The following is a 27926-nucleotide window of genomic DNA, read 5'->3' on the forward strand; positions in this document are numbered from 1 at the left end:
ATGTCGCATTACATTCATCCCCCACCATCTGGCCTGCGAAATCCTACCAACTGTCCTGGCTTGACACAATTCACACCTCTTTAACCTGGGGTTACCCCATCTCTGGATCTGTAAAGATTTAATCACCTGCTAATGCTCGCATTCCAAGCATTGTCTGGCATCTTTGAATCTGTCTATATCGATGTTTCTGGAACATACCTCTTCATTCACCTGAGGAAGGAGCAGTGCTCCGAAAGCTAGTGATTGAAACAAACCTGTTGGACTTTAACCTGGTGTTGTAAGACTTCTTACTGATCTCACCCCAGTCCAATGCCGGCATCTCCACATCATGGCAACCTTTCCAGAGTCTGCACCCTCCCTGGATTCACTTCCTTTCACTTCAGTTGCTGCAAGTGACCAATTGAAGGTCAGAATGAGAAAAGAAATGGAAAGGGGGAGAAAAGAAAGTGTTTTACTCACAGATGTTGGAGACGGGGAAGTTTCAGTCTGTGTGAAGATCAATCTAAGAGCAGCAGCAGCTTTTCTGGGCTGGAATCAGGTCAACAAGCTCATTGTCCAATTTCCGCAGTCAGACAATGGGGAGCTCTGATTGGCTGACGGAGAAAAGTCCTTCCGGTCCTCTCAATTTCCCATTGGTCAAAATCTTCTCGCTCTGGCCGGAGCCGTCAGCCGGTTGCCTGGAAACCTTGTCTGGAGGACGTGGAGGGGGAAACAACGGGTGGGGTCGGGGCTCCCTTGTCTCCGCGCCGGGCCTGCGCACTGGAGCCGGGAGACGTCACCGCGGAGGAGAGTGAATCCTATTGGCTGATTAGGCAGGGCTTTATTGTGACGTCACAATGTGGAGGTTGGACAATGAGTTTCCGACTGAAACCGCCTCCTCTGGGCAACATCTGGGAGGAAATCAATGTCTCCCCCTTTCCATTTCATCCTTGTCCCCGTTAAGGAGCAAAGAAATCGAGGCTTCTGTGAGGGTCGGAGACAATGAACTCTGAGATAGTCAGTCATTAAACATATCCAATATTTAAGGTATGAGCTATTCTGAGAATCTTTTGTAAAATTCGACCGGGAAGCCATCAGGACCCGGGGCCTTGCATCAGGCCAATACATTTTAAAATCTCGTCCTGGTGTAATGGGGAATCCAATTCAAAGTTCTTGCCCACTTCCAACAGTTGGGATATGTAGACCATCCAAGAAGGCAGTCATGATCAATTTGTCTGCAGGGGGTTCTGACTTAAACAGGTTTCATTAATAAGATCGAAAAGCTGGGCTGACTTGGAGAGGGGCGGAAACAAAATTGCAGTCCTCATTGCATATCCGAGGGATCTCCCGTCAGGCTGCTTGGCATTTGAGGCGATACCGCGCGGGCTGGGACTGCGCATGTCCAAGGGAGAGGGGTAACCGCGCATGTGCGGGTGTGTGCCCACCCCCTGACCTTCACGCCAACGTGTTGACCAATGGGACGGGTGGGAGGACCGGAAGGACTCTGTATCTCCAGCCAATCAGAGCGCGGGCTTTGTGAGAATGGCGATTGCGCTCACGCAAACGGAAACTTCCTCCTGTCTCCAACATCTGTGAGTAAAACACTTTCTTTTCTCCCCCTTTCCATTTCTCATTCTGACCTTCAATTGGTCACTTGCAGCAACTGAAGGGAAAGGAAATGAATCCAGGGAGGGTGCCGACTCTGCAAAGCTTGGCCCAGGTCTCTCTCTCTTAAAGACATTGACATCCTTTGCTCCCTCAGCTTGACACATTTATTTGTCTGGCTAAAAGGAAGGGAATGGAAATGAATCCAGTCTGTATAATTTACATTTTTGTCCAGGAATATAGACATATATCTGGCAGCCTGCATCAAGATTTTCAGGCCTCTGTCCAGGACAGGAAGCAGTGAGCATGGATCTGTCAATCCGTCTGAATCAGCACCTTCAGGAGAATTGGGAGGGCGGATATTAGATACAGCAGAGTGAGAATGGAGGGAGATTTACAACTTTTGGGGAATGAGAGAGGAAAGAATGCTCCAGGGCAATTAAAAATATCTCTTCTGAATTTCTATCCTGTACTGACAGTGATAACTTTGTAAATTGTTTTACAGGATATTAGAAGAGGAGGAATTACACACACAAATCTCAAACGTCACGTCTCTGACAGAGTCTCTCAATTCATTGGGACCAGAATATCATCGGCCTTTGAATCTTGAAGGATAAATGTTTGCCTGAACATCAGTGTGCCTGGAAAAGCACCGCCGCACACCCGAATGTTCCAGTGCACTGACTGTGGAAAGAGCTTTAACCAGTTACACAGCCTGAAAAAAATCATTGCACTATTCACAGCGGGGAGAGACTGTACACGGGTTCTGTGTGCGAATCAGGCTTCAACTGATTATCCAGCCTGGAGACACACAAGAATACCAGCACCATGGAGAAACCATGGAAATGTGCAGACTGTGGGAAGGGATTCAGAGCCCCATCTAAGCTGGAGATTCATCGACACATTCACACTGGGGCGAGGCCGTTCATCTGTTCACAGTGTGAGAAGGGATTCACCCAGTTATCCAGCCTGCAGTCACACCAGAGAGTTCACACTGGGGAGAGGCCATTCACCTGCTGTCAGTGTGGGAAGGGATTCAGACATTCGTCCACCCTGCAATCACACCAGCGAATTCACACTGGGGAAAGGCCGTTTACCTGCTCTCAGTGTGGGAAGGGATTCAGTGATTCATCCACCCTGCGGAAACATCAGCGAGTTCACACTGGGGAGAGGCCGTTCATTTGCTCTCAGTGTGGGAAGGGATTCACTCAGCAATCCCACCTGAAGTCACATCGGCGCGTTCACACTGGGGAAAGGCTGTTCATCTGCTCTCAGTGTGGGAAAGAATTCAGTTGTTCATCCACCCTCCAGAGACACCAGCGAGTTCACACTGGGGAGAGGCCATTCATTTGCTCTCAGTGTGGGAAGGGATTCACTGAGTTATCCAGCCTGAAGTCACACCAGCGAGTTCACACTGGGGAGAAGCCGTTCACCTGCTCTCAATGTGGGAAAGGATTCAGTGACTCATCCACCCTGCAGAGACATCATCGAATTCACTCCGGGGAGAGGCCATTCACCTGCTCTCAGTGTGGGAAAGGATTCACTCGGTTAAGCAGTCTGCGGACACACCAGCGAGTTCACACAGGGGAGAAGCCGTTCATCTGCTCTCAGTGTGAGAAGGGATTCACTGAGTTATCCAGCCTGAGGTCACACCAGCGAGTTCACACTGGGGAGAGGCCATTCATCTGCTTTCAGTGTGGGAAGGGATTCAATAGGTTAGACATTTTGCAGACGCACCAGCGAGTTCACACAGGGGAGAGGCCGTTCACCTGCTCTCAGTGTGGGAAGGGATTCACTCACCAATCAAACCTGAAGACACACCAGCGAGTTCACACTGGGGAGAGGCCGTTCACCTGCACTCAGTGTGGGAAGGGATTCACTCAGTTATCCACCTTGCAGACACACCAGCGAGTTCACACTGGGGAGAGGCCGTTCACCTGCTCTCAGTGTGGGAAGGGATTCAGACATTCATCCACAATGCAGAAACATCAGCAAATTCACACTGGGGAGAGGCCATTCACCTGTTCTGATTAGGGGAAGGCATTCAGTGATCCATCCCACCTGCGGATCCACTGGCGAGTTCACACTGGGGAGAGGCCATTCATTTGCTCTCAATGTGGGAGCAGATTTTGTGTTTCATCACACCTGCTGAAACAACAATTTCAGTGTTTACAGGGATTAGCTTCTGCTGTGATTGTTTTTGCTGTCAATCCCATCCAGGACTCCATTTAATTCATGCTGTCAGTTGGTCAATGATGATGGTCGGAGGGTTTCTTTCTGCTGGACAGGCCACTCTCGCGACTTTATCTTCAGTGGGTTGATGCTCTTTGCGTCTTGTTGAGAATACGTGGTTTCGGATTTCATGCGGACCACCGAGTGAAAGGGTGTTTGGCAGTTAAAAGTCATTTAGCTCCCAATTCTGCTTGGAACACCCCAATACATGCCAATTTGCAATGAGTATGGGCTACGGTGGCACAGTGGGTATCACTGTTTCCTCACAGCGCCAGGAAACTGGGCTCCCTTGGGTGACAGTCTACAAAGTCTGCACGTCCTCCCCGTGTGTGTGTGGGTTTCCTCCGGATGCTCTGGTTTCCTCTCACTGTCCAAAGATGTGCATGTTAGGTGAATTGGCCATTCTAAATTGCCTCTTAGTGTCCAAAAGGTTAGGTGGATTATTGGGTTACAGGGATAGCTTGGGGGTATGGGCCTAGGTAGGAGGGTCAGTGCACACTTGACGGGCTAAATGGCCTCCTTCTGGAGTGCACCTGCTGAGACACCAACAAGTTCACAATTGATTACAGAAGTTAGATTCTGCTGTTATTGTTTCTGCTTCAATTACACACAGGACGACATTTTATTCAATCTGACAGTTGGTCAATGGGGATGATTGGAAAGTTTATTTTCGCTGGGCTGGCTGGTCTCACGACTTTGTCTCCAGTGGGCTGATGTTCTTTAACAATCAACTGGTTTCATATTTCATGAGGATCACAGAGTCAAAGGGTGTTTGGGAGTTGGAAGATTTTTAGTACCTCTTTCTGTTTGGAACACCCCAATGCATGCCAGTTTGCCACGAAGATGTCCTTTGGTGGTTACCATGGCTTTATGAAAGGGAAACCATGTCTGACTAATTTATCAAAGCTTTTCAACGCTGTCTAAACCAGAGTGGATAGAGGGGGATCAGTAGATGTGTTGTATTTAAACTTCCAGAAGGCCTTTGACAAGGTACCTCACAAAACATTAAGTCATGAGATAAGAACCCATTGTGTTGGAAGTAGTATTTTGGCATGGATAGAGAATTGGCTAATGAGCAGGAAACAGCGAGTGGGGATAAGGGGTTCTTTTTCAGGTTGGTGACCTGTAACCAGTGGGTTTCCACAGGGATCATTCCTGGGATCGCAACTGTGTACAATTTGTATTAATGACTTGGAGGAAGGAAGCGAACGTACTGTGCCCAAATTTGCAGACGACACAAAACAGGTGGAAAGGCAAATTGCAAGGGGGATATAACAGTTTGCAAAGAGACATTGGGAGGTTAAGTAAGTGGACAAAAAGTTGCCACATGGAGCATAATGTGGGAAAATGTGAAGTTTGTTTTGGAAGGGAGAACAAAAGAACAGTATTATTTAAATGCAGAAAGCTGCAACATAAAGGGACTTGGGGGAACTTGTGCACGAAACACAGAAAGGTAGCAGACAGGTGCAGCAGGTAATCAGGAAGGCTAATGGAATGTTGGCCCTGATTCCAAGGTGGTTGGAGTATAAGAGTCGGGAAGTCTTGCTGCAGCTGTACAAGGTGCTGGTGAGACCACATCTGGAGAACTGAGAGCAGTTTTGGTCCCCTTATTTAAGGAAAGATGTTATTTCATTGGAGAAGGTTCACTAAGATGATCCCTGGAATGGAGGGATAATAATCTTATTTGTCTTATGAGCAAAGGTTAAACAGGTTGGGACTCTACTCATTGGAATTTAGAACAATGGGAGGTGATCTCATTGAAACATACAGGATTCTTAAGGAGCTTCACAGGGTAAATGCTGAGAGGATGTTTCCCCTCGTGGGAGAGTCTAGGACCAGAGGGTATCGTCTCAGAATAAAGAGGTGTCAATTTAAAACAGATGAGGAGGAATTTCTTTTGAGGGTTGTGAGTCTTTGGAACTGAGAGAGCTGGGGGGGGGGGGGGGCGCAGAGTCCTTGTGTATATTTAAGGCTGAGATAGATTCTTGATCAGTCAGGGAATCTAGGCTTATGGGGAAAGGGCAGAGAAGTGGATGTGAGAAATGTCGGATCAGCCATGATCCTATTTAAAGGCCAATCAGCCTCTTCCTGTTCTTATTTCTTGGGGTATTATTCTGGTCTTACCCCCACCTACCCTCCCGATGTCCTTTCACCCACTTGCTTAACAAGAATCTATTCAGCTCTGCCTTCAAAATATTCAAAGACTCTGCTTCCACTGCCCTTTGAGGAAGAGTTCCAAAGACTCCCAATCGTCTGAGAGAAAAGAGTTCTCCTCTACCTTAAATAGCCAAGTTGGTACTTTTAAAGGGTCTCTAATTTCTAGATTCTCCCACAAGAGGAAACATCCTTTCCACATCCACCCTGTCAAGGCCCCTCAGGATCTTACACGGTTCAATCAAGTCACCTAAACTCCATCGGACACAAGCCCAGCCGATCTAATCATTCCTCATAAGACACAAGCCCAGCCTGTCCAATCATTCCTCATAAGACCAGCCTCCAATTCCAGGTATGAATCCAGTAAACCTTCTCTGAACTGCTTCCAACACATTTACATCATTCCTTAAATGAGAGCAATACTGTACACAGTGCTCCAGATGTGGTCTCACCAATGTCCTGTATAACTGAAGCATAACCTCCCTACTTTTGTATTCAATTCCCCTCCCAATAAACAATGACATTCTATTAGCTTTCCTAATTACTTGCTGTACTTGTATGCTCGCCTTTTGTGATTCATGCTCTTGGACACCCAGATCCCTCTGAGTCTCAGAGCTCTGCAATCTCTCACCATTTAGATAATAAACTTTTTTATTCTTCCTGCCAAAATGGGCAATTTCACATTTTTCCACATTATACTGCATTTCCCAGGTCTTATCCCACTCATTTAACATATACTTTTTAACCTCCTTAGGTCCTCTTCACAATTTACTTTCCTTCCTATCTTTGTATCATTGGAACATGGGAGCAGGAGTTGGCCATTCAGCCCATCGAGCCTGCTCCACCATTCAGTACGATCATGGCTGATCATCCACTTCAATGCCTTTTTCCCCACACTATCCCCATATCCCTTTGTGTTATTGTTATTTAGAAATCTGTCAGTCTCTGTCTTAAACACACTCAATGACTGAGCTCCCACAGCCCTCTGGGGTAGAGAATTCCAAAGATTCACAACTTGTAGATCAAACCATTTCCCAGTTCTATCCCGGTTCTCTTTCGGGTTATTTCCCTCAAGTACCCATTCAAATTCCTTTTGGAAACATACCATCATTTCTGCTTCTTCCTAGGGGTGAACGGTAGGTGAATTGGCCACGCTAAATTGCTCCTTAATTGGGAAAAAAAAAGAATTTACACTGTAAATTTCTATATATAAAACAAAATCTCTGTTTAAACCCCCACCATAGGAAATGGGTTCCAGGTAGTTACCACTTTCTTCAAATGCAATCGAGGCTCAGAGGGAAAATAAGGAGGCCATTTCATCCATCGTTCCCATGCTAGCTCTTTGAGGGAACTATCTATTAGTCCCATCACCCTGCAAGTTTCTTTACCTGCAGAATCTGTCCAGTTCCCTTTTGAAAGTTACAGTTGCATTTACATCCTGCACCATTGTCAGGCAGTGAACCCCAAATCACAACAACGCATTCTGGTTTAAATCTAATAATTTCACAATATGCTGTGTTTGAATTTTTACAGTGGCTTTCAATTGGAGTGGAAGGCATGGTTGTTACACAAAATCAAGATTCAGCGTTTATGAATGATCTTCATGAGTGTGATATACCCAAGCTTGGGGACTAGTTCTAAAAACAAATTGCATTTCTATATCACCTTTCATGACCACAGGATCTCCTGAAGGGTTTAACAGCCAATGAATTACTTTTGAAACATAGTCACTGTTGTAATGTCGGGAATTCTGGGTATGTCTCAGTCATAATATTTAGTTTTTAAATCAATCACTCTTCCATCTTCACTGATATAAGTAACAAGGTCAAGGAGGGCCTGTTAAACTCTTAACATGTGACTGAACCATTATTTTAAAAATTAAGACTGTACAAACCAAAATGTTTCCAGAAACTGCTGAATGAGCAGAAATTATGTAAAGTAACAAATTGTTCCAGAATTTTGTAAAGCTACAGGGCATCATATACTGCCAAAGTCTGGCTCAAGTCTCAGACTCATTGTTCAATCCAATCTAGGTTAGGAAGAAAGGAAGATAGTGGGCTGGGTTCCCCACTCCCCGACACAAAGATCGCGTTTGGCGAGGCGGCGGAGAATCCCTGATCACGCCAAATTCGGGGGCGGCACCGCTTTCGCGATGCTCCACCCCCTGAAAAGCGGGGTACTCTAGGAGTATGCCACGCCATGTATCCACGGCCTCAGGCCATTGCCTGAGCCCCGCCCCGCCCCACGACGCTCCATCCCCGACAGGCCAAGTTCCCAACGGCGTGGGACTCTCATGGTCTCACCTGTCGTGAACTCAGCGTGGCGGCTGTGGACTCAGTCCGGTGCCGCTACAATCGGGGGAGGGCCGATCCACGGGGGGGGGGGGGTTCATTTGGGGTTGGGGACACTGGGGCAGGCGGTCCAGGGTGCGTGAGCGGCCAAAAAGGGGTACTATTTTTGCGGTCCGGGTCCGCAGGCTGAGTCTGCCATGAAGCACGGCGCGGCCGCGGCAGGATGCGCGACGACGGATCCGGAAATGCTCAGGGCCGTTTCAGCAGCTGGAGCTGGGAGCTCTACGCTACCTCCCTGCTAGTCCCCAGCAAAACGGCAAATCGGTGCCCATTTTGCACCAGTTTTCCTGGCGTGAAACACCACCGTTTTCACGCCAACGTGGGGACTTAGTCACCCAAATGGAGAATCCAGACCAGTGTCTTCCACAGTGTATCTTGTATTAACCAAATGTATTCATTCGAAATTATTGTTTTAATTAGCTATCAGTCAGTAACAGATGACTGAATAAGTAATGAGCCTTAATAATGAATCAATAATGAATCAGTAGTTATAATGAAAGACTGAGTTTTATTTGCTGTAAAATAGTAAACACTTAATTGCTGTGTATAAAGAATGTGCAGTGAGGAAAAATGTACTGGCAAGAGAGACCTTCAAACTCTGATTAGCCTCAACATTTGAAATCTTATAAGGGATTGGATGGACTCAGGAAGCCATGTTAAACTCTAACATGTGACTGGACCTTTATTTGAAAAATAATACTGTTTGACCCAAAATGTTTCCAGAAACAGCTGAACTAATGGAAAATGTTTAAACTAACAAATTTTACCAGAATTTTGTAAAGCTACAGGGCATCATAGACTGACAAAGTCTGACTCAAGACTCATTATTCAATCCTGTCAAAGTTAAGAAGAAATAAAGTGAATGTTTTTCACAAAATTGTCTCTTTGAACCAATGTATCTTGTATTAATCAACTCTATTAAAGATTACTGTATTAATTAGCTACCAGTCAACAACAGATGATATAAGTAATGAGCCTTAATTGAGTTACAATTAATGAATCAATAATTAATCGATAGTTATAATAAAAGACTGAGTTGTATTTGCTGTTAAATGCTTAATTGCTGTGTATGTAAAGAATGCAATGAGGATAAATGTACTGGCAAGAGAGACCTTCAAGCTCTGATTAGCCTCAACATTTGAAACTGCCTGAATAAGGTATTGTATAGAATCAGATAAAGGGATAGTATGAAACAGTTCTATTGTATTCCTGTCTAAGATAGAGAGAAGGTGGTGTCAGTAATTGGGGATCCAATTAAATTAATCTAGTGACCAAATTGACCAATTATGTTACAACAGATTGTAGTTTAGTCGGGCAGTATGGTCGGCACGGGCTTGGAGGGCCGAAGGGCCTGTTCCTGTGCTGTACATTTCTTTGTTCTTTGTTCTTTAGACCCAACTCTGACGTGAGGTAATGGCCACTTTGGGGATAAAAGTAGAGGTTCTGAAGGTCTTCCTTGCTGGCCAAGTACTGAAGATTCCCGAGGCCGAGTTCCAAGGAAATTACTGTCAAAGAAGGAGCCTGACTCCCAAGGCTGAATGCCACAAGAATTACTGTCAAAGGAGCCAGAGAGGGTTACGCTTCTACAGACTGATCACCCACATGAAGTTGTAAAGGTCAATGTCTTAAAGTTGTTCAGTAAACCTTTTTTTATTGAATAAACTTCTTAAATCCAGATTTTGCCTTAATTGGTTATTTTATTAAATGGTAAGTTGGGGGTGGCTGGAATCATTTTCCAGATAACAAGATCAGATAACATAAACCTTTGATTTAAAAACTTGCATTTATAGCACCTTTCACAACCACAGGATGCTCCCAATGTGCTTTACAGCCAATGAAATACTTTTGAAGTGTAGTCACTGTTGTAATGTAGGAAACACAGCAGCCAATTTACACACAAGATCCCACACACAGCAATGTGATAATGAGCAGATGATCTGTTTTTAGTGATGTTGATTGAGGGATAAATATTGGCAAGGCCTCCAGGGACAAGTCCCCTGCCCTTATTCAAAGATCTTTTACATCCACCTGAAAGGGACAGACCAGGCCTCAGTCGAACATCTTATTTGAAAGGTGGCTGTTCTGACAGTGCAGCAGTCACGGAATCCTGGGACAAGGAACATTGGATTTTGTCCTCAGGGTCCTGGAGTGGGATTCGAACCCAGAACCTTCTGACTCACAGATGAGAGCTGCCCACTGAGCCACACCTTACACGAGACAATTCAAAGTTAGAAAGGGAAAGTTACCCTTTAATACCACATCCCACTTTGCCTCCATTGCCTAAATCTAATATTACAAACCCCAGTATAAATAACATGGATTTGACTGACAAATGTTGAAGTGTTGAAAAAAAGTTTAGAGACACAAGTCTCGACTTCCCATTTGAGCCTCGGGCACCTTTCTGTCTATTGGTCGTGTCAATGACAGACAGGCAATGGGCTGAATTTAGCTGAGAATAATGGGCGCTGTGCCCCAGTTGGGAAACTGCCATGGGTGTCGCACTAATAGAGAGACAGGAAGGTGCTGGAAATGGGTCTCCAACAAATTGTATCCGTCACTCAGAGCTAAAGAGAAAGCCATTTCATTAAATACATATACAGGGAAGAGGCTGCAATGAAATCTGTCCCTTTCAATCTGCACAAAAGCAGGAGGCTCAGATTCAGGATCAGGCTGCAGGACCTCATTCAGCCCATTGTGTCCCTGCTATCTCTTTGAAAGGTTTCTGATTCATTCAACTCCTCTGTTCTTTCCCCTTAGCCCTGCATATTCTTCCCTTTCAAATGTTGGGAAAGATACTATTGAATCTGCTTTCAGACAGATTTTTTTCTCCAAAAAAATATACTTTATTCATAAAATCTATCATAAACATTACAGAACATTTCGAATTGTCTTGACTGTACATTTCCATCAGAGTTACACATTCCTTTGACTTTCTTCCATTCAATTTTGATAACATTACACACATATCGCTCTTTACGTTACAATTCCTTCTTAAACATTTACATTGTCATGTTTCTTTTATACATTGGAGTGTTGGTGGTCCAGACCGAGGGGGGGTTTACACTGTTACCCGCCCCTCGGTGTACATTTGCTGGTAAGACCTTACACAGTGGTCATTCCCCATTGCACCTTGGTGGCAGCTGCCCCAAGCTTGAGTGCGTCCCTCAGCACGTAGAACAACTCGCTGTGTCAAAAAATAAAATTAAATCTCATCTCCCCCTCTGGCTCCTTTGCCAATTACCTCAGAGGGACTCACTTTCTGTTAAAGAGCCTGTCAACCCCTCTCACCCACTTTCCCTAAAGTGCATCAATCTAATCATGAAAAGGCCAGAAAAATCAAATATTTTTACTTATAAAAGTTTATTAATGAAACAGAACATGGTTAAAAAACACAAAATAACTTGATGATCAAAGACAACCAAGACCACGCTTTGATTGGCTGAAGGACCAGCGTCCTTTCAGTCCTCCAATTCTTCCCATTGGTCGGAAGCTATGAATCAAAACTGCGCATGTGCATGACTTTGACAGGCGTGCACAGGCATTCGGGAGGAATGCGCATGTGCGATGGTGAGGCTGGGACCGGGACAAAGCCGGCGCACTGACCATTGTGTGTCCGGGTCTTCCAGCCTTTCCCATTGGACAACAGCTCAGCGCGGCTGGAGGGCAAAGTCTCTCCCACCCCCACGTGGGGTTCCGCCCCTCATTGTCTGTCTGCGGGGGATTGACCAATTGGGAAATTGGGAGGACCGGAAGCACTATTCTCCTCCAGCCAATCATAGCTCCCCATTGTCTGACTGCGGAAGTTGGACAATGAGCTTGTTGATCTCATTCCTGCCCAGAAAAGCGCTGCTCCTCTGGCGAATGAAGATTGAGCTTCACACAGACTGAAAGTTCCCCGTCTCCAACATCTGTGAGTAAAACTCTTTTCACCCCCTTTCTATTTATTTTCTCATTCCGGCCTTCAATTGGTGACTTGCAGCAACTGAAGGGAAAGGAAGTGAATCCAGGGAGGGTGCAGACTCTGGAAAGCTTGGCCCAGGTCTCTCTCTCTCTTAAAGACATTGAAATCCTTTGTTCCCTCAGCTTGACACATTTATTTGTCTGACTAAACGTATGGTCTCTTTTAATGTTCACAATTGAAGATGGGCTGTGATGGTTACATGGTTCTTTTGTTTAATTTATCTGGGTGTCCAAAAGGTTAGTTGGGGTTACTGGGTTGCAGGGATAGGGTGGAGGTGTGGGCTTAAGAACGGTGCTCTTTCCAAGAGGCTGCAGACTTTATGGGCCGAATGGCCTTCTGCACTGTAAATTCTATGATTCTGTGAATTAAAGGGCTGGCTTCCCTAGGAGATGGCTGACATTTAAAGGGATAGTAAATTAACATCGGACAGTGATACTCCAATGGTGCATATTAGATATATTATTTATGATTCTGTAATGAAGCACATTTATTATTATTTCCAGTTGTGTAATATTGTGCTGTAGCTACGTTATATATTTCCAGCCATCTCTTCCCTTAGAGGGTTGTTGGTCTCAGGATTTCTCTTCCACAGGGACCAGTGGAGGCCGAGGGTCATTGAATATACTCACGGATGAGTCAGACAGATTTTTAATATTTTTGTTACGTTTTTTTGCCATTTTTTTAAACAATGAATGCGACAGAGTAACATAAAAACTGGTACAGAGCAGAACAAGAGATATTGCTGACATAGATATAAGCAACACATGGCAGAATTAATTCACAGCAGGATATTTGAGGGGCCAGAGCCTCGAGATGAAATGCCAGATCAATTGAACTAGTTAACAGGTTAACACAATGAGTGGGGAAAGAGGGTAAGATTATAGAAAACAGAAGGATAACAATGCAGGTTGCACACCCCAAAATATTACAAAACAGACTAACAGTATAATCAAACTAAAATGAATAACATGACACAGATGACATAGAACTCCAAAAGTGCAGAAGGAGGACATTCGGCTCTTCATGTCTGCACTGATCTCCAATGAGCACTCCACTGAGGCCCACTCCCTGCCCTATCCCCATAACCCCGTGCATTGATCATGGTCAACACACCGAACCGAACATCTTCGGACACTAAGAGGCAATTTAGAACACCGAACATACAGTGCAGAAAGATGCCATTCGGCCCATCGAGTCTGCAATGACCCACTTAAGCCCTCACTTCCACCTTATCCCCGTAACCCAATAACCCCTCCGAACCTTTTTGGACACTAAGGGCAATTTAGCACGGCCAATCCACCTAACCTGCACGTCTTTGGACTGTGGGAGGAAACCCACGCAGACACGGGGAGAACGTGCAGACTCCGCACAGGCAGTGACCCAGCGGGGAATCGAACCTGGGACTCTGGCGCTGTGAAGCCACAGTGCTAATCACTTGTGCTGCCCAAAATTTAGCGTGACCAATCCACTTTAGCTGCACATCTTTGGTCTGTAGGAGGAAAACGAGGAAACGCAAGGATACAGGGAGAATGTGCAAACTCCACACAGACAACCAGCCAAGGCTGGAATTCAACCTGGTCCCTGGCACTGTGATGCAGCATTTCTAACCACTGTGCCCCACTGACCTCAGTTGAATTGAATTCACTCATGGAAAGCCCAGGAGGACTAAGTCAGCCAAATTGGAGCCTATGTATTTGAGACAGGGGTCTCATAATTTAGTTCATACTTAAAATGAAGTTGAGACATTAAAAATTCCATGGGAATGCATTCCAAAATCAGCCAAGCTAGTTTTGGATAGAGGGAGAACTGACTGGCTTGCTTCTATATCAGGCTTGATGGATGTTGGGTCCATCCTAACCCAATCCCTTATTAACCTTAGACGAGAGGCCAATTAATAGAGCCTGATATTTGGAAGATCCAACCCTCCCTGAGCTCCTGATGATTGGAACTGAACAACTTGAGGCGAGGTTTCTTTTTATTCCAGATAAATGTACTAATCGTTCCATTAATTTCCTTAACGACTCTGGTCGACAGCAGTATAGGCAGCATCTGCAGAGGGTACAACAGTCTGGGCAATGCATTCATTTTAATGAAGGCAATCCTCCCTCACCATGAAATCGGAAGAGCCGACCACCGGGCAAGATCCCACCTAATAGTCACCATCAGCTGTGTAAAGTTGACCCCTTATAGCTGTCTAAAAGAGGGGGGGGGCATTGACATTCCCAGATATTTAAATCCCGAGGGGGGGGGGACCATCTGAAGGAGAACTTGGCAAGAGGAGGGGGCTTACCCCTCAACACTGCCGGTCTGTGATCTAACTATTCATTCCACTCAATATAATCCTCACCCAACCCGAAGCCTCACAGCGGATACACCAGATAATTCCACTCAACTCGAGCAAAAACTTTCTCTGCATCGAAGGAGATCACCAGCCCATCCAATGCATATTTCTGAAAAGCCTGAATCACATTCAGCAACCTTCTAACATTGTTACTGGAAAATCTTATAAACCTAGTCTGGTCCTCCCGCATGATTGTCAAAAGGATGTCCTCCAGCCTTATCGCCAAAACTTTAGATAGCAGTTTCTAGTCAACATTCAAAAGAGAGATTGGGCGATAAGAGGCCCACTCCTCTGCATCCTTGTCCGCCTTCGGAATCAAAGAGATATTCGCCTCACAAAGAGTCGGTGGCAGCATCCCAGAGTCAAAAGAGTGACAACACATATATACCAACGGGTCCAACAACAAATCCTCAAACCCCCGATAAAACTGACAGCCACAGCCATCCGGTCCCAGGGCTTTACCCGGCTGCAGCTCCTTCATGGCGTTTGTCACCTCTTTCCTAAAAAGGGCAGCATTAAGAGCCTCACATTGACTTTCTGAGGCCTCCTGGTGCTTCAGGGAAGAGAAATATCGCTCCAGACCCACTCGCACATTTGGATTTGGGTTTTGAATTTAAGTTTATTGTCATGTGTATGAGGTACAGTGAAAGGTATTGTACTGCGTACAGTCCAGACAGATCATTCCATACTTAAAAAGAACAGACGTTAGATACACAATGTAAATACATAGGCTTTGACATCGGGTGAAGCATACGGAGTGTAATGCTACTCAGTAGAGAAGATGTGTGGAGAGATCAGTTCAGTCCATAAGAGATTCATTCAGGAGTCTGGTAACAGCGGGAAGAAGCAGCTTTTGAATATGCTAGTGCGTGTTCTCAGACTTTTGTATCTACCGCCCGATGGAAGAGGTTGGAAGAGAGAATTACCGTGGTGGGACAGATCTTTGATTATGCTGCCCGCTTTCCCAAGGCAGAGGGAGTTGGAGACCGAGACAGTGGATGAGAAGCGGGTTCGCGTGATGGACTGGTCTGCGTTCATGACTCTCTGTAGTTTCTTATGGTCTTGGGCCAGGCAGTTGCCACGACATAATTCACTCCCGCAGCGTTGAGTCCCCTTCAATCGAAGCCTCGATGCTCCGTTTGTGCGGCTGCCGAAAAGTCCTGGAAGAAGGAAATCCTCACTCCCTCATGGAGCCGGGTCCCACCTCACCTTACCCGTCTCCAGGACCCTCTGGTGATCTTTCAAGTTGTGGAAGTGAATCACTACAGGCCTGGGATGAAAACTATCCCTCGGCCTCAAAGACAGATGTCCTTTCTAATTTGAAACACCCAGGCTTCACATCCAGCTTGAGAAAACGTGGCAGCCGGTCCTCGAAGAACCATGTTGAAAAGGCGGATCCACCCCTGCTGAATCCACCTTTTATCAATGGATTTCTTGATGTTTTCAGGCATAATCTTACCAAACTTAATTCTGAAGTCTTCCAGGGACATGACAACAAATATTAATTCAAGGATTAGGAAGATAAGTGCCGGGAAATTAGGATAAATGATGGACTTTAAGCGAGTGGTGCCAGAACCTGCGGAAAAGCAGCTACTCCTGCGCCCGCTTCATGTGGCCCTCCCCAGAGAGAGCTCTGCTTGACGAGGGAGGGGGTACCAGAAGATGGGGAACAGGCAGGAAAATGGAGAGAAAGCTGAGATGAGGAGGGATTTCGTCACTCGAGCAAATGAAATGAAATGAAAAATGAAAATTGCTTATTGTCACAAGTAGGCTTCAAATGACGTTACTGTGAAAAGCCCCTAGTCGCCACATTCCGGCGCCTGTTCGGGGAGGCTGGTACGGGAATTGAACCGTGCTGCTGGCCTGCTTTAAAAGCCAGCGATTTAGCCCAGTGTGCTAAACCAGCCCCTATGTGGTGAAGCTTTGGAATTCTCTACCCCAGAGGACTGTGGAGCCTCAGTCATCAAGAAGGGTTGATAGGGTTCTAGATATTGAAGATATCGAGGGGATATGGGGGAAAGTGTGGGAAAATGGTGCTGAGGTAGATCGGCCAATGATCTCACTGAATGGTTGAACAGGCTCGATGGGCCGAATGGCCGACTGCAGCTCCTATTTGTTATGGTTTCTGAGTCCAGGACAGGAAGCTGTGAGCATGGATCTGTCAATCAGCCTGAATCAGCACCTTCAGGAGAATTGGGAGGGTGAATATTAGATACAGCAGAGTGAGAATGGAGGGAGAGTGTGTGGGATGGAGATTTGGGGGAATGAGAAAGGAAAGAATGTTCCATAGAAACTAGTATTGTCTGATCTGAATTTCTATTCTGTACTGACAGTGATGTATTTTGTAAATTGTGTTTACAGGATATTAGATGAGGAGGAATTACAGACAGAAATCTCAAACGTCACGTCTCAATCTGACTGAGTCTCTCAATTCCTTGGAACTGAGTATCATCGGCCTTTGAATGTAGACCGAGAAATGTTTCCCGTTCTGTCTGCTTCAGAAGATTTTAAACATCAATGTGACTGGAAAAGCCCCGAGACACACACACCCGAGTGAGAGTGTTCCAGAGCACTGACTGTGGAAAGAGCTTTAACCAGTTACACAGCCTGAAAAAACATCGCACCATTCACAGTGAGGAGAGACCGTACACGTGTTCTGTGATTGGACAAGGCTTCCACTGATTGTCCGACCTGGAGAGACACGAGGAGACCCAAAACATGGAGAAACCGTGGAAATGTGGGGACTGTGGGAAGGGATTCAAATTCCCATCTGCGCTGGAAGCTCATCGACGCATTCACACTGGGGAGAGGCCGTTCGCCTGCTCTCAGTGTGAGAAGACATTCAGTGATTCATCCACCCTGCAAACACACCAGCGAGTTCACACTGGGGAGAAGCCGTTCACCTGCTCTCAGTGTGAGAAGGGATTCAGTCATTCATCCACCCTGAGGAAACACCAGCGAATTCACACCGGGGAGAGGCCATTCACCTGCTCTGACTGTGGGAAGGGATTCTCTCGGTTATCCATCCTGCAGACACACCAGCGAGTTCACACCGGGGAGAAGCCGTTCACCTGCTCTCAGTGTGAGAAGGGATTCACTCAATTATGCAACCTGCAGACACACCAGCGAGTTCACACTGGGGAGAGGCCATTCAACTGCTCTCAGTGTGGGGAAGAATTCACTCGCTTATCCAGTCTGCAGACACATCAGCGAGTTCACACTGGGGAGAAGCCGTTCACCTGCCCTCAGTGTGGGAAGGGATTCACTCAGTTATGCAACCTGCAGACACACCAGCGAGTTCACACTGGGGAGAGGCCATTCACCTGCTCTCAGTGTGATAAGGGTTTCAGACATTCATCTGCCCTGCAGATACACCAGCAAGTTCACTCTGGGGAGATGCCGTTCACCTGCTCTCAGTGTGGGAAGAGATTCAGATATTCATCCACCCTGCAGATACACCAGCGAATTCACACTGGGGAGAAGCCATTCATCTGCTTTCAGTGTGGGAAGGGATTCAGTGTTTCATCACGCCTGCTGAGACACCAACAAGTTCACAATTGATTATAGGGGCTGGATTCTGCTGTTAGTGTTTCTGCTCTCAATTAATCCAGGACTGCATTTTGTTCATTCTGTCAATGGGGAAGGTCGGAGTGTTTCTTTCTGCTGGACTTGCTGGTCTCACGACTTTGCCTCCTCTGGGCTGCTGTCCTCTGAGCCTTGTTGCAAATACCTGGTTTCAAATGCGTTTGGAAGTTGGAAGGTATTTTGTCCCCATTTCTGTTTGGAACACCCAGAATTATGCTACATTGCCATGAAGGTGGGCTATGGTGGTCACATGGTTCTTTTGTTTAATTTATCTGCATGATTCTCACAGAAGAAAACTGAGGGGCAGGTTTGGACTGGGAAACTTCATTAAATGGTATAGTGGGAGACCGGTAATAGCTAATATTTAAGGGAATGGTTCAGTTGTCTGCATGGCTGGTTCATGGTTCAGAGCGACACCAACAGCATGGGTCGAACTCCCGTACTGGCTGACGTTATCCACAAAGGCCTTGCCTTCCTTTTTAAAAATAAATTTAGAGTACCCAATTCATTTTTTCCAACTAAGGGGCAATTTAGCGTGGCCAATCCACCTATCCTGCACACCTTTGGGTTGTGGGGGCGAAACCCATGCAAACACTGGGAGACTGTGCAAACTCCACATGGACAGTGACCCAGAGCCGGGATCGAACCTGGGACCTTGGCGCCGTGAGGCAGCACTGCTAACCACTGCGCCACCGTGCTGCCCAGGCCCCGCCTTCCTAACATTGCCCCTCTGCTGAGGTGTTGTGACCTTCAAGTTAAATCCACACCAGTCATCTCTCTCTCAAAGGGGACAGCTGCCTAAGGCCCTCTGGGACTCTGATTTCACATGTACACAACAAAGATAGATTCTTTTCAGGGATCAAAATCCAACAGGAAAAGTGATGCCACCATTGCGAACAAGAAATGTTTCATCAGATTCCATTGGATTAAAGGAAGAGGCTCATAAGTGACCAAAATAGTAGTGAGCCTGAGGATTGGGAACTTGTTTGATAATTCAGCAAAGGAGGACCAAGAAACTGATAAAGAGAAAGTAGAATATGAGAGCAAACTGGGGAGAAACATAAAAACCGACGGGAGAAGCTCCTATCGGAATGTGAAAAGGAAAAGATGAGCAAAGGCCAATGTGGGTCCATTCCAGGCAGAGACAGGAGAGTTTATAATGGGGAATAAGGAAATGGCAGAGAAACTAAACAATGTGTGTCTGGCTTTATGGAGGAAGATAGTGTCACGGTGGTCGCACTGCTGCCCCACGGTGGCGAGGACCCAGGTTCGACCTCAGACCTGGGTCACTGACCGTGAGGTGTTTGCACATTCTCGCTGGGTTGGTGGGTTGACGACACTAAATTGCCCCTTCAATGGAGAAAAGTAATAATAAATCATCCAAAAACACTAGAGAACCAAGGGACCAGTGAGCACGAGGAACTAAAAGAGATTCGTATTAGTGAAAAAGTAGTACTGGAGAAATTAATGGGATTGAAAGTTAATAAATCCCCAAAAGCTGCTGCTCTACATCCCAGAGAGTTGAAAGAGGTGGCTGGAGAGATAGTGGATACATTGGTGATCATCTTTCAAAGTTCTATAGATTCTGGAATGGTTCCTGCAGATTGGAAGGTGGTAAATGTAATCCCAATATTTAAGGAGGGAGAGAGAAAACGGGGAACCACAGACCCATTAGCCTGACATCAGCAGGAGGGAAAATGCTACAATCTATTATAAAGGATGTGATAACATACGAATTAGGAGCAGGAGTAGGCCACTCGGCCCCTCGAGCCTGCTCCACCATTCAGTAAGTTCCCGGCTGATCTGATTGTAACCACAACTCCACAATCCTGCCGACCCCCCCCGATAACCTTTCACCCCCTTGCTTATCAAGAATCTATCCAGCTCTGCCTTCAAAATATCCAAAGTCTCTGCTTCCACTGCCCTTTGAGGAAGAGTTCCAAAGACTCACGACCCTTGGAAAGAAAAAGGTTCTCCTCTGTCTTAAATTGGATTGGATTTGTTTATTGTCACGGGTACCGAGGTAGTGAAAAGTATTTTTCTACGAGCAGCTCAACAGATCATTAAGTAGATGGGAAGAAAAGAAAATTCATAATAGGGCAACACAAGGTGGGCAAGTTATTACTTTTGAAGTGACTCCAATTTCTAGATTCTCCCACAAGAGGAAACATTCTTTCCATATCCACCCTGTCAAGGCCCCTCAGGATCTTATACGGTTCAATCAAGTCACCTAAACTCCATCGGACACAAGCCCAGCCTGTCCAATCATTCCTCAGAAGACCAGCCTCCAATTCCAGGTATGAGAACAGTTAACCTTCTCTGAACTGCTTCCAATATAGGAATAAGGAGCAGAAGTAGGCAATTCAACCCTTCGAGCCTGCTCTGTCGTGGCAAGGTAGCATAGTGGTTAGCACTGTTGCTTCACAGCGCCAGAGACCCGGGTTCGATTTCCGGCTTGGGTCACTGACTGTGCGGAGTCTGCACGTTCTCCCCGTGTCGGCGTGGGTTTCCCCCAGGTGCTCCGGTTTCCTCCCACAAGTCCCGAAAGATGTGCTGCGAGGTGAATTGGACGTTCTGAATTCTCCCTCTGTGACCCGAACAGGCGCCGGAATGTGGCGACTCGGGGATTTTCACAGTAACTTCATTGTAGTGTTAATGTGAGCCTACTTGTGACACTATTAAAGATTATTATTATCTCTTCCTGGTCTCAAATTCGCCCCCTACCTGTTCCCCGCATCCCTTTAACAAATTAAAATATATATATATATATCTCTATCTATAACATAGCTATCTCCTTCTTGAAACCATTTAAGACCACCGCACTATGGGGCAGCGAGTTTCACAAATTTACCACCCTCTGCGAGAAGTAGTTGCTCCTCATCTTAGTTCTAATCGACCACCTCTTAACCTATATCTATGACGTCTCGTTCTAGATAGCCCTGTAGGAGCGTTATCAGGGACCGACTATTGAGCTGACTTTTACGTGGGGGATCCTCCCTCTTGGTTATGGCTCAGCTGAACACAAAGACCCGCGGAGACAGCAACTTTGGTTAAGACGGCTTTATTTTCCAAGCTTGGTCAACGTACAAGGGAGAGTGATTTGGATAAGTGCCAAAACCACTCTGCTTTACATTGCTTTAGGTCCAACAGTTATACAATTTCCAAAAATCTGTCGCCCACCCCAGTTGGACTCGATCCAATCCTTGTAGCTGTTCATTTGACCTCGACCAAGGAATTTTACTTTATGGAGCATGGTAACTGTGTGATCAGCTCATGATTTAAACTGATCCTGTTCCTGGCCATCTTGTTTTCCAGGACTCTTGTATCCGCTATATCTTGTTCTCCCCTACTCCCATTTTCCCTTATCTCAGCCAGTTCCTGCCTGTATCATTGTTTGTCTGGGCGCAGGATGTTGAAGCTGGTTCCTCTTTGGACCATGGTTTGTCTGAGCACAGGATGTTGGGGCTACTGATAAGAACTGTTTATTGAGCTAGCTATATTATTGCTGATCACATCATTTCTACCTGATTCTATTCGTCTTGAGAATATGGGCAAGTTAGCTAGCTTATATAAATGATTTGGAGGAAAATGTAACTAGTCTGATTAGTAAGTTTGCAGACGACACAAAGGTTGGTGGAATTGCGGATAGCGATGAGGACTGTCGGAGGATACAGCAGGATTTAGATTGTTTGGAGACTTGGGCGGAGAGATGGCAGATGGAGTTTAATCCGGACAAATGTGAGGTAATGCATTTTGGAAGGTCTAATGCAGGTAGGGAATATACAGTGAATGGTAGAACCCTCAAGAGTATTGAAAGTCAAAGAGATCTAGGTGTACTGGTCCACAGGTCATTGAAAGGGGCAACACGGGTGGAGAAGGTAGTCAAGAAGGCATACGGCATGCTTGCCTTCATTGGCTGGGGCATTGAGTATCAGAATTGGCAAGTCATGTTGCAGCTGTATAGAACCTTAGTTAGGCCACACTTGGAGTATAGTGTTCAATTCTGGTCGCCACACTACCAGAAGGATGTGGAGGCTTTAGAGAGGGTGCAGAAGAGATTTACCAGAATGTTGCCTGGTATGGAGGGCATTAGCTATGAGGAGCGGTTGAATAAACTCGGTTTGTTCTCCCTGGAACGAAGGAGGTTGAGGGGAGACCTGATAGAGGTCTTCAAAATTATGAGGGGCATAGACAGCGTGGATAGTCAGAGGCTTTTCCCCAGGGTAGAGGGGTCAATTACTAGGGGGCATAGGTTTAAGGTGAGCGGGGCAAGGTTTAGAGTAGATGTACGAAGCAAGTTTTTTACGCAGAGGGTAGTGTGTGCCTGGAACTCGCTACCGGAGGAGGTGGTGGAAGCAGGGACAATAGTGACATCTAAGGGGCATCTTGACAAATACATGAATAGGATGGGAATAGAGGGATACGGACCCAGGAAGTGTAGAAGATTGTAGTTTAGTCGGGCAGCATGGTCGGCACGGGCTTGGAGGGCCGAAGGGCCTGTTCCTGTGCTGTTCTTTTCTTTGTTCTTATATCCCATCATACACTGAGGCCACTGCTTTTAGCAAGAGTTGAAATGCTTGTCACTGCTATGCTCTAAGAATACATGTTTAATGGTTAATAATGATTACTGTGTATACTTTCTATGATTAGTCTCAATCCTCAATAAACTGACTTATGTAGAACTATCCTAATGTTACCCTAGCTATCTGGTTTTATGGGGTTGGTAGATTGATAGATTGGCTGGATCTCTGTGTCTATTCAGAACCCTGGCTGTGCGTTATCCCTTCTTAGTTCCAAATAACAGAGATTCCAGACATACCTTTTTGGCAAAGTTCTTTGAAACTTTATCCATCAGCTTTTTAGTGTCCGCTGGTGATTTCAATTTCAGTACAAAAAATTTTTAATTTAAAAGAAATATTTATTTTCATTAGGGTATTTGCAATTTTTATAATAATAACGATAACAGCGACATAAACATGGTACAATAAACATTTCCACCCCCATCACAATCTTCACACACCCCAACCATAAAACAACAGTCTGCCCCCCGCCCCCAACACCTTTGGCATTCTTGCTCTTCTGACACTCCAAAATCGCCGCCCTGGATTCAGCACCACCCGTGTTTGAGTGCTGTGGTCATCACCCTAGTGAAACCTTGCCAAAACCCTCTAAGCTTCGGGCATGCCCAAAACATGTGGACATGATTTGCTGGGCTTCCCGTGCACCTCGCACACCTGTCCTCCACCCCAAAAAACGTACTCCTCTGGGCCACTGTCATGTGTGCCCGGTGGTCTACCTTGAACTGTATCAGGCTAAGCCTGGCACATGATGAGGATGTATTAACCCTGCTTAGGGCATCCGCCCACAGACCCGCCTCTATCTCTCCTCAAAGCTCGTCCTCCCAATTGCCATTGAGCTCCTACACCGGAGTTTCCTCCGATTCCAAAAGTTCCTGGTAGATATCTGATACCTTCCCCTCTCCCACCCATGTACTCTGTCCTGTATCCCCCGTGGCGGCAGCAGCGGGAAGGCCGGAACCTGCCTTCTCAAGAAGTCCCGTACCGGCAGATACCTAACCCCATTACCTGCTGGCAGTTCAAATTTATCCCCCAGAGCTTTCAAGCAAGGGAAGCTCCCGTCTATAAATAGATCCCCAATCCTCCTAATTCCTGCCCTTTGCCATTTCTGGAACCCACCGTCTAGCCTACCCGGTACAAACCGATGGTTATTATAAACCGGGGTCCAAACCGATGCTCCCTCCACTCTCTTATATCTCCTCCACTGCCCCCAGACTCTCAGAGCCGCCACCACTACCGGACTTGTAAAGTATCGGGCCGGCGAGAACGGGAGTTATCAGTGCCTCCAAACTTGTGTCTTTACATGAAGCCGCCTCCATTTGCTCCCACACTGACCCCTCCCCAACTACGCACTTCCTAATCATGGCTATATTAGCCACCCAGTAGTAAAAGTTCGGCAGCGCCAACCCACCCTCCCCCCGACTGTGCTCCAGCAACACTTTCTTCACTCGCGGGGTTTTACCCACCCCCACAAAGCCTGAAGTAACCTTATTTACCTGTTTAAAAAAGGCCCTTGGGATGAAGATGGGGAGGCACTGAAAGACAAACAGAAATCTGGGGTGAACCGTCATTTTCACCGTCTGTACCCTCCCCGCAGTGATAGCGGGAACATGTCCCATCTCTTAAAGGTCCTCTTTTATTTGTTCTACGAGCCAGGATACGTTTAACTTGTGCAGTGCCTCCCATTCACGAGCCACCTGAATTCCCAGGATTTCGAAAGCGCCTTCCTACCATTCCAAATGGCAGCTCTCCCAGCCTCTTCTCCTGCCCTCTTGCCTGGATCACGAACATCTCGCTTTTCCCCATGTTCAATTTATATCCCGAAAAATTATCAAATTCCCCTCGGATCCGCATAACTTCCCCCATCCCCTCCCAACGGGTCTGAAATATACAAGAGCAGGTTATCTGTGTAAAGTGAGACCCGGTGCTCTCCTTCCCCCCCCCCCCCCCCCCCGCCACCCCCCCGAACCAGCCCTTTCCAGTTCCTAATTTCAGTACAAAATTAAGAGAGAGTTCCAACTAGCCTTGCAGCAAGCTAGTCAGATCGAGTGTCTTTCGCAAATACGGTAGTTGTATTCGAAATACAATAATATTTCTTGGTAATTTCTTCAAATAGAGATGTACAGCACAAAATGACTGAGTGATTTAACCAGAAGAAAAATGGCGATAGCAAAGGCAGCAGCAAGATATAGGTTTCAGAAAGTGATAGATTGTTTCCAGAATGAGTGTTCTCATCCCGGCAACTGATCTTTTAAGGAGATCATTACCTTAAGGTTTCACCCTATTTCAAGCTGTGATTGGCTTTAACTAATTTACAATTCACTCAATTCGGCTGAATTGTCTGTCCGTCAATTTAAGAAATAAATGATTTGAGTGTGGTTTTGTAATTTTCCATACCCTGGCTTGCCAATTATGCCTCTAACATTAATTAGATTAACACAGTTTTCGAAACGTCATTGTGACCCTGACTGACTGTTACCATGGAAACGGAACTGTCCAGACCTGCAAAGGCAGCTGCCTACATTAAAGTCTTTTGTTACTGGCCTTGGATTCTGGCCAGTGTCGAACAATTGCAAAATATGGACATTTTAAGTCTTATCTGATTAATTCCCAGTTAGTCAGCTTCTCTTACTCTCATGGTTAGTATGATTCAGTCAATTACTCCCAATGATTTCTTATTTAAACCCCCTATCTACCTCATCTATAGCTAACCACAAAATCTGATTTCTATCAGGGTCTCATCTCAGAACCCCCCCTTTCAAGCCTCACAAGGGGGAACATTTGGTCCACGTTCACTTTATCAATCTCTTTTAGTATTTTATACACCTCGATCAAATCCCCTCTCATCCTTCTAAACTCCAGTGAGTGTAAGGCCAATCTGTTTAACCGCTCCTTATACATCAACCCTTTCATCCTCGGAATCAATCTGGTGAACCTCCTCTGAATTGCCTCCAATGCCACCACATCCTTCCTCAAATAAGGAGACCAAATTGGACACAATACTCCAGATGTGGTCTCACCAACACCCTATACAATTGCAACAACACTTCTCTACTTTTATACTTCAGTGATTTTGCAATAAACAATAAAATTGTATTTGCCTTTTTAATTACATGTACCTGCATACCAACAACGCATTTACATCACTCTGTAAATGAGAGCAATACTGTACACAGTGCTCCAGATGTGGTCTCCCCAATGTCCTGTATAACTGAAGCATAACCTCCTTACTTTTGTTTTCAATTCCCCTCACAATAAACAATAACATTCTATTGGCTTCCTAATTACTTGCTGTACCTGTATACTCGCCTTTTGTGATTCATGCTCTTGGACACCCAGATCCCTCTGAGTCTCAGAGCTCTGCAATCGCACCATTTTTTAAATTAATCCTGCCAAAATGGACAACTTCACATGTTCCCACATTATCCTCCATTAAGCAGATCTTTTCCCACTCACTGAACCTATCTATGTCACTTTGTAGTCTCCTTATATCCTCTTCACAATTTACTTTCCTACCTATCTTTGTATCATTGGAACAGAGGAGCAGGAGTTGGCCATTCAGCCCGTCGAGCCTGCTCCACCGTTCAATATGATCATGGCTGATCATCCACTTCAATGCCTTTTCCCCCACACTATCCCCATATCCCTTTGTGTTATTGGAATTTAGAAATCTGTCAGTCTCTGCTTTAAACACACTCAATGACTGAGCTCCCACAGCCCTCTGGGGTCGAGAATTCCAAAGATTCACAACTTGTAGATCTCTGTAGATCAAACCATTGCCCCGTTCTATCCCCGTATCCCTGTTGGTTCATTTCCCTCAAAAGCCCATCCAATTTCCTTTGGGAAATATTCCATCATCTCTGCTTCTACCCCCCTCGTAGGAATTGGGTTCCAGGCATTTCCCACTTTCTTCCAGTGTAACCAAAGCTCAGAGAGCACAGAAGGAGGCCATCCCGCCCATCGTTCCCATGCTGGCTCTTTGAACCAACTATCTAATTAGTCCCGTTGTTCTGCAAGTTTTATTTCTGACGGAATCTGACCAGTTCCCTTTTGAAAGTTACAGCAGAATTTACTTCCTGCACCATTGTCAGGCCGTGAATCCCAAATCACAACAACTCGTTCTGTTTTAAAACTAATAATTTCACAATATGCTGTGTTTGGATTTTCACACGGTATTTGAAATGGAGAGAAAGACATGGGGCAAGATTCTCCATTTCTGAGACTAAGTGTTGACACCGACGCAGAATTGTGGACTTTCACGACAGCAAAACGGGTGTCGAACCTGGACCGATTCAGCGACTGTGGAGGAGTTAGCACTGGCACCATGCGGAACACAATCGACTCCAAAGAAAACTGATGCGGGATTCTCCGTGTCCGTGATTGACACTTATCATAGAATCATAGAATTTACAGTGCAGAAGGAGGCCATTCGGCCCACCGAGTCTTGGAAAGAGCACCCTACCCAAGGTCATCACCTCCATCCTATCCCCATAACCCAGTAACCCCACCCAACACTAAGGGCAATTTTGGACACGAAGGGCAATTTAGCATGGCCAATCCACCTAACCACATCTTTGGACTGTGGGAGGAAACCGGAGCACCTGGAGGAAACCCACGCACACACGGGGAGAACTTGTAGACTCCGCACAGACCGTAACCCAAGCCGGAATCGAACCTGGGACCCTGGAGCTGTGAAGCAATTGTGCTAACCACAATGCTACTGTGCTGCCCCCATTTGGGAGGCTGACAAGCTGCAGCTGCACATACACATTACAAACCCCACACACACTCACCCCACCCAACAAGATGGCACTAGTCGTGCTGGAGTGCGCCCATCCAGCTGATGGGTCAGCTGGGGCCAGAGGTGGCCTGGAGGCCATATACGACCCATGGCCCTAAGTTCACAGTGAGCTGTCAGCGGCTTGCACAGCTCCATGGCTGCCGTTCCGGCTGCGGCAATGGTGTCCCGTGTTTGTTCACCCCGACCCCCACAGCCCCCTCCTGGCCATCCCCCTCTGCTCCCCCTGGCCCTGTCAGACGGTCCCTGGGCAGAGGCAAAACTGTCAGCAAACTTTGCGATTTTGGTCACTTTCTGTCCCCCTCTCCCACAGCAGGCACGATGCCAGTTTCACCATTTCTAA

General features: G+C 46.1%; 3 protein-coding genes across 4 annotated transcripts in view; 2 read left to right on the forward strand and 1 right to left on the reverse strand.

The window, feature by feature from the left end:
- The window catches only part of LOC140418066 (uncharacterized), a 182863-nt gene that overhangs the window by 10235 nt on the left and 144702 nt on the right, over window positions 1–27926 (reverse strand).
- Window positions 734–8350, forward strand: LOC140422511 (uncharacterized). The gene is made up of 2 exons (XM_072507521.1): window positions 734–1026; window positions 2090–8350. Exon 2 carries the CDS (start codon window positions 2413–2415, stop codon window positions 3616–3618), a length of 1206 nt encoding a protein of 401 aa, XP_072363622.1. The 5' UTR covers window positions 734–1026; window positions 2090–2412; the 3' UTR covers window positions 3619–8350.
- Window positions 11899–27926, forward strand: part of LOC140422513 (uncharacterized) — a 35106-nt gene continuing 19078 nt past the window's right edge. For both annotated transcript variants that reach the window (XM_072507526.1, XM_072507525.1), the window contains exon 1: window positions 11899–12231. The gene's annotated coding sequence lies outside the window, so the exon portion shown is untranslated. The remainder of the gene's footprint in view (window positions 12232–27926) is intronic.

The sequence above is a fragment of the Scyliorhinus torazame genome, chromosome 5 (genome assembly GCF_047496885.1).
Source record: "Scyliorhinus torazame isolate Kashiwa2021f chromosome 5, sScyTor2.1, whole genome shotgun sequence".
Taxonomy (NCBI): Eukaryota; Metazoa; Chordata; class Chondrichthyes; order Carcharhiniformes; family Scyliorhinidae; genus Scyliorhinus; species Scyliorhinus torazame.